This window comes from Frieseomelitta varia, unplaced genomic scaffold (genome assembly GCF_011392965.1).
Source record: "Frieseomelitta varia isolate USP_RPSP 00005682 unplaced genomic scaffold, Fvar_1.2 scaffold_820, whole genome shotgun sequence".
In the NCBI taxonomy this organism is placed as follows: Eukaryota; Metazoa; Arthropoda; class Insecta; order Hymenoptera; family Apidae; genus Frieseomelitta; species Frieseomelitta varia.
The window spans coordinates 15,057-29,798 of NW_025110613.1; the positions used below are offsets into that span (position 1 = coordinate 15,057).

At 36.4% G+C, this 14,742-nt stretch overlaps 1 protein-coding gene across 2 annotated transcripts in view; it reads left to right on the forward strand.

The window, feature by feature from the left end:
• The first annotated feature begins 2,578 nt into the window (after positions 1–2,578).
• Positions 2,579–14,742, forward strand: part of LOC122536294 (cyclic nucleotide-gated channel cone photoreceptor subunit alpha-like) — a 270,944-nt gene continuing 258,780 nt past the window's right edge. Inside the window, exons 1-2 of one of the 2 annotated variants that reach the window (XM_043668540.1) lie at positions 2,894–3,027; positions 7,877–7,934. In XM_043668540.1, the coding sequence (XP_043524475.1) occupies positions 7,914–7,934 (21 nt within the window). In that variant the 5' untranslated portion in view covers positions 2,894–3,027; positions 7,877–7,913. Of the gene's footprint in view, positions 3,028–7,876; positions 7,935–14,742 lie in introns of both variants that reach the window. The other variant, XM_043668539.1, reaches the window with a different exon arrangement.

The window sequence follows — 14,742 nt, forward strand, 5'->3', positions numbered from 1 at the left end:
GAAGGGTGAATATAGAACGTACAGCCCGAACCTCGTGGTGGTTAGTCGATGTCTCGATGAACGGTGTCGTTGGTAGCGGTAATCCAGTTATGCTCGAGCTACGGACGCAACGCGTTGCGGTTTGCTAACGTTCCGACCGAGTTCGCTTCTCCGGTTTATGCCGTCGTTTATCGTTTACGTTTCGGCCGATCGTTTGCAGATCGTAAACGGTCGCGCGAGAACAAAAACGAGAGAAAAGAAGGACGAATCGAGAAGAGAGCTCGTCACCAACGATTTGATTTTTCGACGTTTCGATGAACGCGACTATTTTCCTTGGTTAAGCGGATTACACGGTTGGTTACTGACGTTTGCCGCGTTCCGGCCGACGCTTTGATCTTCCATCGAGTGCCAGTGTCCATTGTTGGCGAAGCAAATGGCGAAGCCGTGGCCAGTGTCTCTCTCTCTCTCTCTCTTCCTCCGTCTCGTTTCACGTCTCCTCGTGTCTCGTGTCCTTTGATAACGCCAACTTTGTTAATCCGTTGATTGCACAGACCTGTGACAATGTGATGTCGAAGATCAGAGCGTCGATCCGGAGATAGGATCCGAATTCGGGCGATGGTGGTTCCTCGGTGCAGCGTCGCGCTTCGTCGAGAATGACGAGGTCGCGAGAATCGATAGAATCGGTTGGCTGCAGACGCGTCTTAATGTTCCGCTGCTGCGAAACTCATCGGTTCGCGAAGCCTTCGAGAAGCGTTTTGCCTACGGTGACACGTGTTTCTTCGATTCGATCAGGCTCTTCGTGACGCGGCGACAAATCCCACGCGTTTCCAGGTGATCTGGCCTCGTCGTTCGTCGTTCCACCAACTGGAAGAATATTTGCACCGGTGCGATCATCGACAGCTCTCCTTTTTCTACATTCTGCATCCGTTTTTTGTTCCGACAAGCACGTTTGGTCACGTTTAGATCAAGTGAATCACCTTGTTGCTCGTGCTGTGATCATTAACAACCACGCAAAGTGTCGCGATCAAGATCCGGATACTCTGGAAGAAAATCATTCGGTTTCATCGGTGAAAGTGTTCGTCGAAGAACAACGAACAACCGTCGGAACGAGCAAATCCGAGAAATTTATCGCACCATGAAGAAAATGACTCTGTTCTCGCGATCAGTTGAGCCTGATCGCAGGATCACGATCGAAGCATAAAAGAACACGACGTTCGAAGATCGTCGTAGAGAGTCCAGCCCTCTTGCTCGGAAGCCGTGGATCGAGTTCGGCGTGTCCAATGGTTCTTCGAGGACTGATCGAACATCATGCTCGATCTTTTACGCGTTTCGGTGCCACGGTGACTGGCGTAGAATCGATCACACGGGACGCTAGAGCGGCGCGCAGCTACGAAGTACGTGGAAGTCGTCCAAACGAAGAGACGCACGACGAGGGGGCGACAAGGGGACGTAGATATCCTTGTCACGGTCTCTCGGTCGTGGAGACACGCTTTTCTCGCGGCGTCTTACCCGCTCGACTTTTAATGAATAACGGCACGTGGCCTTATAGCTTCAATCGACGAAGAATAAAAAGGAGTAGGAGAAAGGCGTTCAAAGGACGACCGATCAGACGACATTCAAGGCGTTTGTTGTTCCTATGACTCGTCGTTATCGTAATTGTTAGTGGGACTAATGAAATTCTAATTTTTGATAGAGAGGAAAGAGACAAGGGGACCGAGGGTGTTTAGTTCCTTCGTCGAAAATGGGGATGCTCCACGTGAAGAGATGACGAGAAACTGACACGTGTTTCGTCCGTGTTGCCGTGTTAGAACATTATCGAATACAAGACGTTGATCGTTGAAAGAGTTTAAGGAATTTGAAGTTATCAACGGAGTCAGTGGTCTGTTTACGCCGTGGGAGATCCTTCGATTAGAAAAAGGTCCAGCAAGAGAAGCAGGCGTGTTGTTACGTTAAACTGCTGGTAACCGGGTATGAAGGCGAACGTGGACGAGCGAACGAAAGAAGGATTATTCACGCGATCGATACACTTTCCTATCCTAGGATCGTAAGATGTTTAATCCTCGATACGGCCCTTGAAAAGAGAAGGTCCGGGCAATCGGGCTGAGTCTGTCCTCCTTCGAGGAGCCTCGCTGCGGAACTATTTCGCTCGAGAGAATAAACGAATATATATCGAGAGGAGCATCGAAACGCGGGAGGAACAGCGCGCGAAAGGGACAAGGGGAGCCGAAGGGTCACGTATCCTTGTATTTCCCACTCTCGCGGGAAATCATCGTTGACGAACGGTGATAGAGAGAAATATTTCACTGTTCCGTGTATATATACTCTTTTACTCCGAGGCACGGCGAGAGAATTCGTAACAACCGACCCGTTAAACAGACATAAATTACGTCGCGAAGAGAAGAAAATTCCTCGGCAAATTATCCCCGTGAAGCATCTTCGTGTGCCGTTCGGCCACTTCCATTCCAGCGATCGATGGAAACTTCCTCTCAGATCTCGTTGTTTAACGAAACGATGAATACCAAAGCGAAGGGGCAAGATTGGAGCATTCGAGCTTAATAACGATACTCTCGTTTGGTAAACGTCGGTGAGAATCGGTTACAAAGGGTAGAGGAACGCCAAAGGATATCGAAAGAAGGAATTCGTGGAAATAAAAGGTAAACAACGGGTGATCGAGCGGTAAGATCGAGCAGAATCGTGGACAGAGGAAGCGGATAAGTGGTGAAACGCGGTAACGGTAGCCGCTTTCATCCCCTTTCCCACGGATTTTCATCGTAGCTATCCGGCCGCGTGTGGCGGCCTCTTTAAGAAGGCTTAGCGTTCGCTACGAGAAGGAACGAGGATGTACCCCGGCTGGAGCATCGGGAGAATCGGACCCTTTATCGGGAACACGAAGAAATGAAGTTATCAGTGTCGGCTTATAGAGCTCAGGCCAGTGCCCACAAAAAGATCCTTTCCAACTATCAGCATCAGTTGAGTTACGGGGCCACCAATCAGGCGTCCTCGGCCCGGACCCCCTCTGACCCCGCGACGTTCCTTACTGGCTTCAAGGTTCGTGATCATTTCCCATTTGTTATATCGACAGTGCTATGTATCCTAATTACGCGGGCAATCCTTTCAACGATAAAAAAATTTTCGAATACGCGCTTCTTTTCTTAATGCTATATCTCTAAATGCGAGATATCCATTTCAGGATACGTGCATTATATATATCGCGGATAAGGTAAAAACTGAATTGAATATTGGAATTCAACTGGACTGGATATGAAGTTCGCTGCGCGTGTGTTTTACCAATGTGCTGATATTGAGTTTTAGTCCAGAGACAATTATGTTTACTGATAAATGAGTTTCATTTGTGATACAGTATCAGCCAGTGGCTCTTTATTATTGTGTCTCTCATTCCTGACAGGAGAATGGAGGACGGTCGTTAAACTTTAGACATTTGCTTGGACAGTATTAGGTTAATAGATTTTAGATTGTTTTTGTCGATTATTGATTGCTCGGTTTTCCAAGTTGATAACGATCTTCTTTGTTCTATCTACGTACTGTAAGTGTATTTGTATTTTTGAGAATGTGATGGAGAAAAATTTTCTTCCGGGGAGCTTGATAATTTTTACGTAACAGTAATTTTTTTTTTCACTTGGATACAATTTAACACAATTTTTGCGAATTTTTATCAAATAAACCGAGAGTTTTAACGTATTCCAAATAAATTATTATCCAACAATCACGAACGAATAATCACTGTCGAAACAATTTAATCGAATCGACTCGTTATATTTAAATTTAGTTGAATTAATTAGAAGCACCAACTAATTAGAAGTTATCAAAAAATGATTAAAAGAAAGTGGTTGATAATTTCTGAGATAAACTTAGAACGTCAGAACCAGAGAAACGATGATATATGATTCAAGATGGAGTAAAATTAAACAAGCTAATTTAGAAGAGGAGTAAAAGAGAAGTAAGATGCACGTGCTTGGTTTTTATTCGAGCTGTAATTGTGACTTCAGTTTTTCCAACTGTGGTTCTTCTGGCATTGTCCTCATTTTCATAGTAGTTGTACTACTCGAGAAGTAAAAAGGTTTCCTTCTAAAAACTTTCGTAGTACGTTTAAAACGTCATCTCTTTTCGAGTTCTTTTTTTTTTAAATTCCTTTACCGAGAATAGAATAAAATTAAAATATTGATTGAGAAACATTTTCTGGAACTTTCGATCATTTATTATTTTAGGAATTTTAATTACATATTACCAGTCTTTGAAATTTATAATTATAATATCAAAACAATTATACCTCGTGCGGAAATAACGTTGATTATGTTATTGCGTTCAGTTACCATAAAAGCGTAACGATTCCAAAAAATTAGAATTTAATCAAAATTGAAAATACGTATCCAAAAATTATAACCTCTCATAACTATATCATTTATCATATGATCATCGTGCAAACGAGAGCCTTTATAATTAAAAAAAAAAAAGAATTTATCCAAAATAACCTATTTAAAAATTCCTATTCCGTCTAGGTTCGTGTCTTACGCATTGACATTGACAAATTTATCTCGTTAGTAGAATTAAAAAATCGAATCAACTGAAAAAGTTGACGAAATCACGAAGTAATCTGTGAAACGTTCGAAGAACGAGCGAAATTTCCAGAAATTATAACCAGTCGAAAATTCACACCTCGTATAAACTAAAGGAAACAAACAGAAGCTTTAATAAAGATTTCCGAACGTTGAATTTTATTGGAAAATAACCTTCAATATTCCTACTCTGTTCTGTTCTACATTTTCACTCGTTAAAATCGACAAATCTCTCCTGCTAGTGGGATCCTCGAGAAATCTTCAATTAAAAAAGAAAATTGACAAAGTCGCGAAGCAATCAGTGAGACATTGAAGAAGCGAAATTTCCAGCTGCCGCGTCGTGTTATTACAAATCGTCACCGCGACGCGACGTATCGCTTCTTGATGGCACCCCCGATTTGCATGTTAGCTGCGCGATTTAAATTTCAAACGAATTTCCGGGGGAGCTCGTTGTATCGAGCAGCCAAACGATTTCGACACGCTCGTGTCGTCGATATGACGACGACAACGACGTGCTCTTGCACATGCTCAAACGGAACAAACCCATAGAAACGACGCGAGGATCGTTGCCTGTAATCGCGATAACTATGCAGCTTTAACGACACCGTCGACCGCGTGTCGACGTCGTTTTTTCCGTCGGCGATATTTGCCGGACGATAGATTTATCGACGGGAATAAGGGACTTACGAGCACGCTCTCCATTAGCTCGATAACTGAATCGATGGAACGTTGGCCGAAAATTGAGAATGTCAATCGCTGGCCACGAGATTTCTTTCGCCATGGCGAAACGGATGCTCAACGATCGATATTCAAATGGTGGAATATATAATTTCATTTTCCCTTCCGAATAAATATAATCGCTTCTCGAATTAATGCGCTTGCCGCTTATCGGCAACCTATTCATTATCTGCGCTGTAAGTACATATATCTATCCGCCGCAACGATAAATCATTTTTATTGTCAAATTTCACGCACGTGAATTATTATGATGCTGTTTCTTTCAAATTTCGATAGTGGTCGATATAATAAATTATTCGTTATTCACACTGTATTACAAGGCTTTGCGTGTGTACGTGGTTTGCAAGTTTGTTTCGAAAGTTTCACGCTTTTCAACCTGTATACGTCGTGAAAATATGCCTCAGCAGTAGATTGAAGACATTCAGTGCTCACAATAGGTCTCATGATGATTTTTGTAAAGACCGCTGGTTTGTCATAATTTTTATTTCGCGATTGAATTAGGTACAAATAAGCTCTTCAATTGAGCAGTGGCGCGAGTCCAAGAAATTAGGAGAAATGAGTTTATTATAGAAGCACAGTATTTTGTTTCATTTGCCTATTTAACTTGCGTATATTTTGTCTTATGTTAATAAAAATTAAGAGTCAATTTTTATGTTGTAAATATAACAAATATAAATAGCAATTCGTATTGAGAGAAATAAATTAGGTTTAGGTTATTATTATCATCATTATTCGCGTTATTTCTTTATAATAAAGCTACCTTCTATTCTTCATTTGCAATAAAATTTCACAACATTAAAAAAAAATGGAGATTTTAATTCGTTTGTCTAACTAGGAGGCTAAAATCAATAACGAACAATCAATCATATTTTTTTCCTATTTTTTCCTTTCTTCAAAATTTAAGTGAGCCATAATTTGCAGTGATGTGAATATCTGGTCATTATTTCATCAGATTTTGAACTCATCTTCATGTGACACAACATTAAATCATTCGAATTGTGCTCTTTTCTTATTTTGTAGGAGTTATCGCGGAATTAGATTATTGCAAAGTTATTATGAAGTTACGAGATGCTAGATGTCTTGCATGTAGCGTTAATGCAGGTGGTTTCTAAAGTAGTAGTGAAAATCACGTTTTCTCTTGTAGTTAGTTGCTCTTATAGTGAAAATTCACGTGATATGTTCTTCATTATACAGAGAAACGAAAAAGTTGGTTTTTCCTCAAATTGTTAGCTGGCAAGGATAAGTTGAAAGTTTATAATTATAATTTATTTAAAAAATATCCTATCTCTAGTGTAATAAATTAATTGAACAAATCTTACTTATTTGCTGCATATCTTCTTTTTTTTATTATTTTGTAAAAGTACATCTAAATTGTATACCGAAACGGAGGTGCTATGTCACTTTTAGAAATCGTGAAGTATTTCTAGATATTTGCACTTTCGTTGCAATTAACTTGTATTTATAAAACGTTGTGCATATAGAAGATAGTACTTGAATAAATTTACGTTTATTTCACGTGAATTTAACGCAGCCAGTAGGAAACTGGAGAGAAATATATCTGTACTTGACAATAGAGAAAGACATTAAGAAAGAGATGTATAAAACTTGAAAACAAGGAATATAAAGGAATATAAAGAATGTAAAGAAAGAAAAAACGAATTGTCTATTTAACATAATAAATTTAAATATTATTTTCGTATTCGTATAACTTTCATGTGAAAATTGCCAACGTAAATTAACGCTACCTTATCTCTCAGATAAAGCTCGACCTGCGACGGGATTTTTAGGAACGCAATCTCTCTAGGATTAAAAGCTCTCTTCGCTTTTAAATGAGCTTTTAGAAAGCAATTTTGCAAATCTGTCTCTTCGAACTTGCAGTGCACGATATTTGATACTCGAAATGACTTGTTCAGAATAAAATTTTTTACCGAAAATCGAAAGTGAAGATGAACGTTCAAACGCGTACATACATAATATACAGGGTAAAATTCACGTAACTTGCACACCTGAAAATTACTTTTAAATTACGCGTCTAATAAAAAATTGCTTGATACAAAAGTTGTATAGTTTCAAGGAATGCAAAATATAGTGTATCAATTTTTTGTGAATTTCGAAATTTCCAAGATCATTGTTATTAATTGGACCATAGAAAAATATTAAACCACATTGATCCTAAATCTAATGGTCAAGAAGATACTTACGATTAATTTCGAGAATGAAAACTGTATAGAGCATTAGGACCATTTACCTGCCACGCATTAATGTTCAAAAAGTTGCTGTACGTTTGCTGTAATTGTAACCATCAGATCTTTATTTATAACTCGAGGCAAATAGATTTCCATTACTGTGATAAGGAAAAAAATTTGAAAAAAGCGAGCGGTATTGAAACGACAGATCTGTTTTAACCCCAAGTACAGATGTACGTTCTCCCTTTCGAAGCAAAAAAGTTGCAAACGTCGTTTTGACGTTTCGATGTCACTAACGACCGCGCCTGGCCGAGCCAGTTGTAAAAAGTAACTAGCCAAGAGATTCAATTTCACCAAACGAAAACAACAATTGATTTTTTTTCTTTTATGTGGATGCAGCTCTGAGTGCGCCAACTAGGAGCAACAGTCATAGAAAATGTCGAATAAACTGCCAGTGGTTCGTATATCGGTTCCCGTAAGTGTTACTGCTATCTACTCTGATCGAGTATACACACACGGAAATATTATGCGATGCGCCAAAAAAGGAAAAAAAAAAAAATACCTCGCGAATAATGTTCAGTTGTTTCCGTGCAGTATCCAAGCATAGCCAGTAATCGATTAGTTCGGTAGTTTTCCCTCTCCCATAGCAGTCTTTAGCAACCATACAGGGCGTAAGTATAGGCGAGATAGAAACCTCTGTGAGTTTTGATTTTATCCCACACACACACACACACACACACACATGGTATATATAGTACATTAGCAACCCTCGTACGACTATTTTATCCGAGAATTTAGTTTGGCGTAATTATATTTCGTTCGTTACGTTTCCACGTAGGTATGGTTCTGTTTCTGCTACTCTTCCATTTTGTAGTGTTTGAACGTTGTATTTAATCAGTTAGAAGTAATTTTAGGTTAGTTGCCAGAAGGATATGTTATGCGAAACAGTAGCTGACAGTGTATATTGTATCCCGTTTGCAAAACAAAAATAAAACAAAGTTTTATTTTATTATAATTGCATTTATATTATATCATACATTTATATAGTTTTATTTCAAGCTAGCTGGCCCAAGGGAGATGATGTCTTCGTTGTAAAGTAATTTTTACAGTTTAAGAGATATTTAATACTAATTTCCTTATGTTGCTAATTTTCTTTTTTTTTTAATAACAACTAATACTTTAGCTCGTAGCGTAACTTAGTGACACACAGTGTTTGACATTTGCACATCTCTCTGTAAATATCTCTTCTTCGTCTTGAAAATATCTCAAGTTACCAACAGTGATATTGATCCGATACCCGTAATATCACCCAATAGATGGAACATAAAATATTCTAGTTAGTCGGTACCAAGCTTGTTTCATCTTTCCTCTATGTTTCCAATACCACTTTTGCGGTCGTGCTAAAAGATTTGGGAAATCAGTTTTAAATCGAACGTTCGATCTTTTTATCGAAGTTGCACAGAAAACATTGTCATGTTGCTTTTCTATAAAAATGGTATGTAAATACTGTATGTATATTTTTCTATACAATATATAATAGCATGATAGTATTTAATATAGATCGAAAGTTTCAACGGACACTCATTCGCGAATATTCATCGCTGTGACCAGTTTTAACCGTGTCGTTTAATGCCGCCCTGGCACAAAGCTCAACCACTATTAGCCATAAAACTTGAAAGCGTTATCTTTTACGACTATACCTCGATGCGATTTCGTGCTTTTAGAAGGACGATCGAAATCGACAAGTTTCTATTCGATGCACGCGCCAGTAACAAAACTCCAACTTGACAATCTTCCTTCTTTCATAAGGAAAACATGCAAATATTTATGTGTACGTTTCGTAAATCGCACTGTCCAAAACAGGAAATTAATTTCTTTCTTAAAAATTTTACAGCATATGAAATTAAAAGGACATTTTCTTGTACATACTTTTCGCGTAATAGTTTTAGACAATGATACAAATCAGAACAGTTTTCAAATGAAATTATCGGCAAAAGACTGATAATAAAGAACAATCTGATTTTTCAAATGTTCATTTGTATATTTTTCATTAACTTAGTTTCTAAGTTTTAGAAATGCATTGTACATTGAGAATAAAATATCTCAACATATACAGGTGTTATTTGAAACGGCCTCACGCATTTTATCACCTAAACTACTTTTTGGAACTAAAAAAATGTTTCAAAGGGATATATTATACATATAACTGCGTTTTTAAAAATGAAACTGCATTTTTGGATAAACACGTAGTTCGTTCCATGCAAACCTTATCCGTTTAGATTAGTATTATTTCTATTAAATCGTTTTATTATGTACATGTTTCCATTATATTGCTCATGTTTTATAAAGATTATAGACGTAACTTATTCATGTCATCTTCACACCAAAATTACGTTTAATAAAAATTTATTAAACGTAAAAGTTATATGGCCTTAAAAGGAGAACAAAATATTTTACGAAGACTCTGAACAATTCCTTCATTCAGTCGAGATTCTAAACTGGAATCTTACTAAAAACACCAAAAAGAATTTATCATTTTGTTCTAACTTAATTCAATCTTACAAGTGAATTTACTCGCCGAGTCTACTCATCATCGCCTAGAAACGATTTAGCACACCAGTGCACATTCCCAAAAACGAAACAAAACCCTTAAGGAGTTACTAAGGCGGGAAGTATATCTCACATCGAATTGCGGTGTTTCTTCGATTAATAAAATAATAGAAAACCAATTTCTCTTGAAAAACATACTTTTCCGAGTTGTCCATATTTCCCGCCCTTCGATACTCGTATATTTTTATACATTTGAACTTTTTGGCAGTTTAACGACAATGACAATCCCATTTTCTCCTCCTTTCGATACGGTTATTAAACGATATTATACCGTCGGCTCGCCGCAATGCTTTGCTCTTGAGATTCGAGCGAAATTGCATCTGCCACCGCGATCGGAAGTTGGACGTGTACCGATTGTCTCTCGTAACGACCGAGTTGCGTTGGATGGCGGATCTCGGCAGAGCGTCGCATCGATTCGTCTCTTTCAAGACGGGCATCAACCTCCGCGTTATACCGCACAAGAATTTCGATGGTCCTCGAAACGTGGCCGAAAACTTCTCGGAGATCTCATTTCGCGAATACGATTTCCGATTCGCCCTAGAGAGACTCACTTCAAGCTGAATCGAATCGGAGGGAGATCTTGAATTTCTTGGCGGTTTATTACTCGAAAGATTGTCTAGAAATTCTTCGGGCAATTATTCACCATACGGGAACACCATGCCGATCATTTCTCTTAAAGACACGATTTTGAATAATTTAATAACTTTCAAAAAATTTGAATTTTAATAGTTTTCGAAATATTCATGAGAAAAGTTTCGACATCTCGCCTTGAAAACTGGTCGCAGGTCGTATTTTGCATTAAAAAAAATTCAATGAATGTACCATCATCGTTACAAAACAGTTGAGAATTCGTATAAACGTATGATTATTGATTGCACACGCAAGCAATTGGTATTTTTTTTTTTTTTTTTTTTTTTTGAGCAAGCGAATGGACGATTCTCCGTGTTTAGAAAATGTGAAGGTCAAGGTCATCGCCCCTCAAGTTGGAATAAATATGTAGCTCATACGCAGGCGCCGTCGAGTGCAAAACGTCGAAACTCTTTTCCCGAATGACGGAAACTGCGAGAGACGCCTTTGAACATCGAATTCTGGTCCTACGGAATTTATTAAAATTTCGAATTTTGAAATTTCAGTTCTTTTAAATTGAAGACTAATAAATACAAATTGCACGTAACGTGTCAATACTTTACATCTGACACGAAATAATAAATTACAATGCTTATCTGAGAAGAAAATAAATTAAATGAAAAATAAATTGAAAATGAATAAATGAAAAATAAATTAAATAAATAAATAAAAATAAATTACAATGCTTATCTGAGAAGAAAAAGAACGAAAGAATAATCGTATTTGAGGTGACTGTAATATATTGCATGTCGTTGTAATATTTTTCTTTTGCTCTAAATTCGTCCAAAGTAAAATTTCGAATTTTGAAATTTCAGTTCTTTTAAATTGGAGACTAATAAATACAAATTGCACGTAACGTGTCAATACTTTACATCTGACACGAAATAACAAATTACAATACTTATCTGAGAAGAAAATAAATTAAATGAAAAATAAATTGAAAATGAATAAATGAAAAATAAATTAAATAAATAAATAAAAATAAATTACAATGCTTATCTGAGAAGAAAAAGAACGAAAGAATAATCGTATTTGAGGTGACTCTAATATATTGCATGTCGTTGTAATATTTTTCTTTTGCTCTAAATTCGTCCAAAGCAATAAAAAAAAAAAAAAAAAAAAAAAAAGGAAAGAAAAAAATGAGAAGAGAACACACCGTTGCTAAATTTTTCACAAAGAAATTGCCAAAATGGATTAGCGTCGTGAACGTCACCGTCTAAAACTAATTTCCCCGTGGCGGCGATCTCCGATCTCCGATATCACGTTCGGCCTTCTTGCCGATGGACGCGTCGCTTCACGTCATGCGCAGCAAATAAACCAACCTCTCTTTCGGAAATAAGGACGTCACGTGGACCATTTACCGATTCCCAATTACTTCTAATTGCCCTCTTCGTTGCCGTTCGAACGTTTCCCATATCAAACGCTCCCCGGGGGAAAGTTCTCCAGCCAGAGGCGAAACGATCGGCCTTCGCTCGCGTGACGAGCATCATGCTACTTCAATTAGGCGTGTACGATATACGGATGCGTGGTACCGGCTGACGGTTACCTCGATCAATCCGTTCATAGTTTCAATTTGATCCTCCTTCTCGATGATCGTGCGCAGCAACGAATGTTGATATTTCGCCGCGTCGCGTTCGAGGAAAACGATGCATTAAATTTTGATTGCGCGCCGAGTGACCTACAGGAAAATAGAATAGTACTCGAAGAAGCAGTCATCGTAGACGAGCATTTACATATAGAGGACGATTCTTCAACGTATTTATGTGTGCGGCGAATCTACACCATTGAAATACGTAAAAATGTCAAACGTGTGAATCTATGTCCTAGATACTTTAGTTTTCGAGTTATCGGTTATTGAAGGAAATTCGCCTCGGCACTATGTTACAGTATTGAATTCCACTTCTTTTCGTTTTTGAGAAAAAACTTTGTTTGAGCTTATACGTATATTTTTTTATAAAAATACTTGTTGTATTCTTTTTAAGAATATATTATTTCTTAAGAAAATATTTGTTTTCGTGGAATTTTCATAGAAAGAACACTTAGGAACATTTTTGAATAGATATTTTAGAGAGAATCTGTATAATAAAAGTTATTTTAAAACATTTCATTAAAAATCCACTTGCATATTCGAGTACTGTTTATTGAATTCAGTGTCAGTGCTACAAATATTGAGAACTCTTTAAATATTGATGAACGAATTATCTGTTAATCACTGACAGAAAGAATTTGTATTTTTATATTTTGTAAGTTTCATTCTGTCTGAAACTTTTATTTGTAAGAACATTTATTTACGTGTCCTCATCTTGGAACTTGTAATGTAAGAACAAAAAGTTCTACGATACATGGTTCAAATAAGAATTTATTTAAAACTTCCTTAACTTTTTCAGTTCCTGCTGAATTCTAAAAACTCGCTTGAAAATACCAAGTATTTCTCAAATCGTTTCTTGTAGATCGGTTTGCATTTTCACCTGAATTGAATACACAATAGATTTTAAATTGCATCAGAAATAAAACTTTGTTTAACTCTTATAGATAGATATTTTTTTTTTTTGATAAGATTTCTGGATATATTAAACATTTATTTCAATCATCTACAGAAGTACAAAAGTATTCGCACGTTCGATGAAAAATCATTGATATTTTAAACTCCTTAAACTTCATGTAACAACCTAGTTAGCAACTAGTTCTATCAACTGAAGATTTTGATGATAAATGAGTATTTGCGTGGTGCAGAGTTGTTTTTAGTGAAAAGTGACTTACACTGATTGGTTTCTACGTATTGATTGTTATATATTATTAATCAATGAGTTAGCAAGCCATTTCTGCGTTTATTCGAGTGATATTCACTTTTTTTTCAAATGTATGTGTATTTATGAATAGATTCGATAATACAGTTATTATGGATTACTCTAGGATTAGAAATTCGGGGATAAAGTTCTAGAAATCTGATGGTGCAAGAATTGAGAGCAAGGTTTCCGACTCTAGTATATCGTATTATTCGAATTCTAGAATTACCTCGTTTTCGAGAATCTAAATTTGTTCTAAAAATGATTCCTATTAGAATTGGGACTCTAACTTATTTGGATTTAATATATTAATTATCGAGCTTTTTGGCAGTGTTTTGTTATTGTTGACGTAATCGTGAAATAATTTTTAAACTCGTTCGGATATAGAATATTTCGAAACAAATTCATAAAATTTATAAATTCGGATATAGAATATTTTGAGACAAGTGTTTTGCTATTGTTGACGTAATCGTGAAATAATTTTTAAACTCGTTCGGATATAGAATATTTTGAAACAAAAATGAAGTAGCAAAATAAAAGAAGCAATCAAATTTATTTGAAAAAAGGTTGCATAAAATAAATTGGAATAACGCTAATACCGGAAATGTGTAAAATTTATTTTGAAACGAAATATTTAGAACACTTGTAATTGTTAATATTTCTCTTTTGTTGTTGTTAAACTAAATAAAAGAAATAGATCAAACATCTAATTTATCATTTTTTGTGTATTTGATTTTTCTTGCTGTTTTTAGTAAAAAAAAAAAAAAATTATAAATGTAATTTTGACCAGTAAAATTATTATTTCTTCGAAAGAACCAACTGTTTGACAAGAAGTACATATGTCTTTGCTTTATTTTCGCGATAGAAGAAAGACACAGACTTTTAAGAGCTAATAGCCAACAGGTTAAATGGCTTCAATCATTGGATTGAAAGTAGTATATTTTGTATGAAATCCGATTAATGGCCTTTGGTTGTAATGTTTCATATGATATTAACTTCAACTCTTGTTAGGCTTTTAATGTAAAAATAATGGTGAAAAAGTAAAGAGAATTAAAAAAAAAAATTGTTTACACGTTACATGTTGTTTAACTATACGTTACACTAACATACGCAATATTATAATCGCATTGTATTGTATTGTATTATTATTATGCATAAAATCGAACAACAGGAGGAATTGTATCTTTATCGACAAAATTGAATTCAAATTCGAATTTAAATTCAATTTAAATTTGATTGACT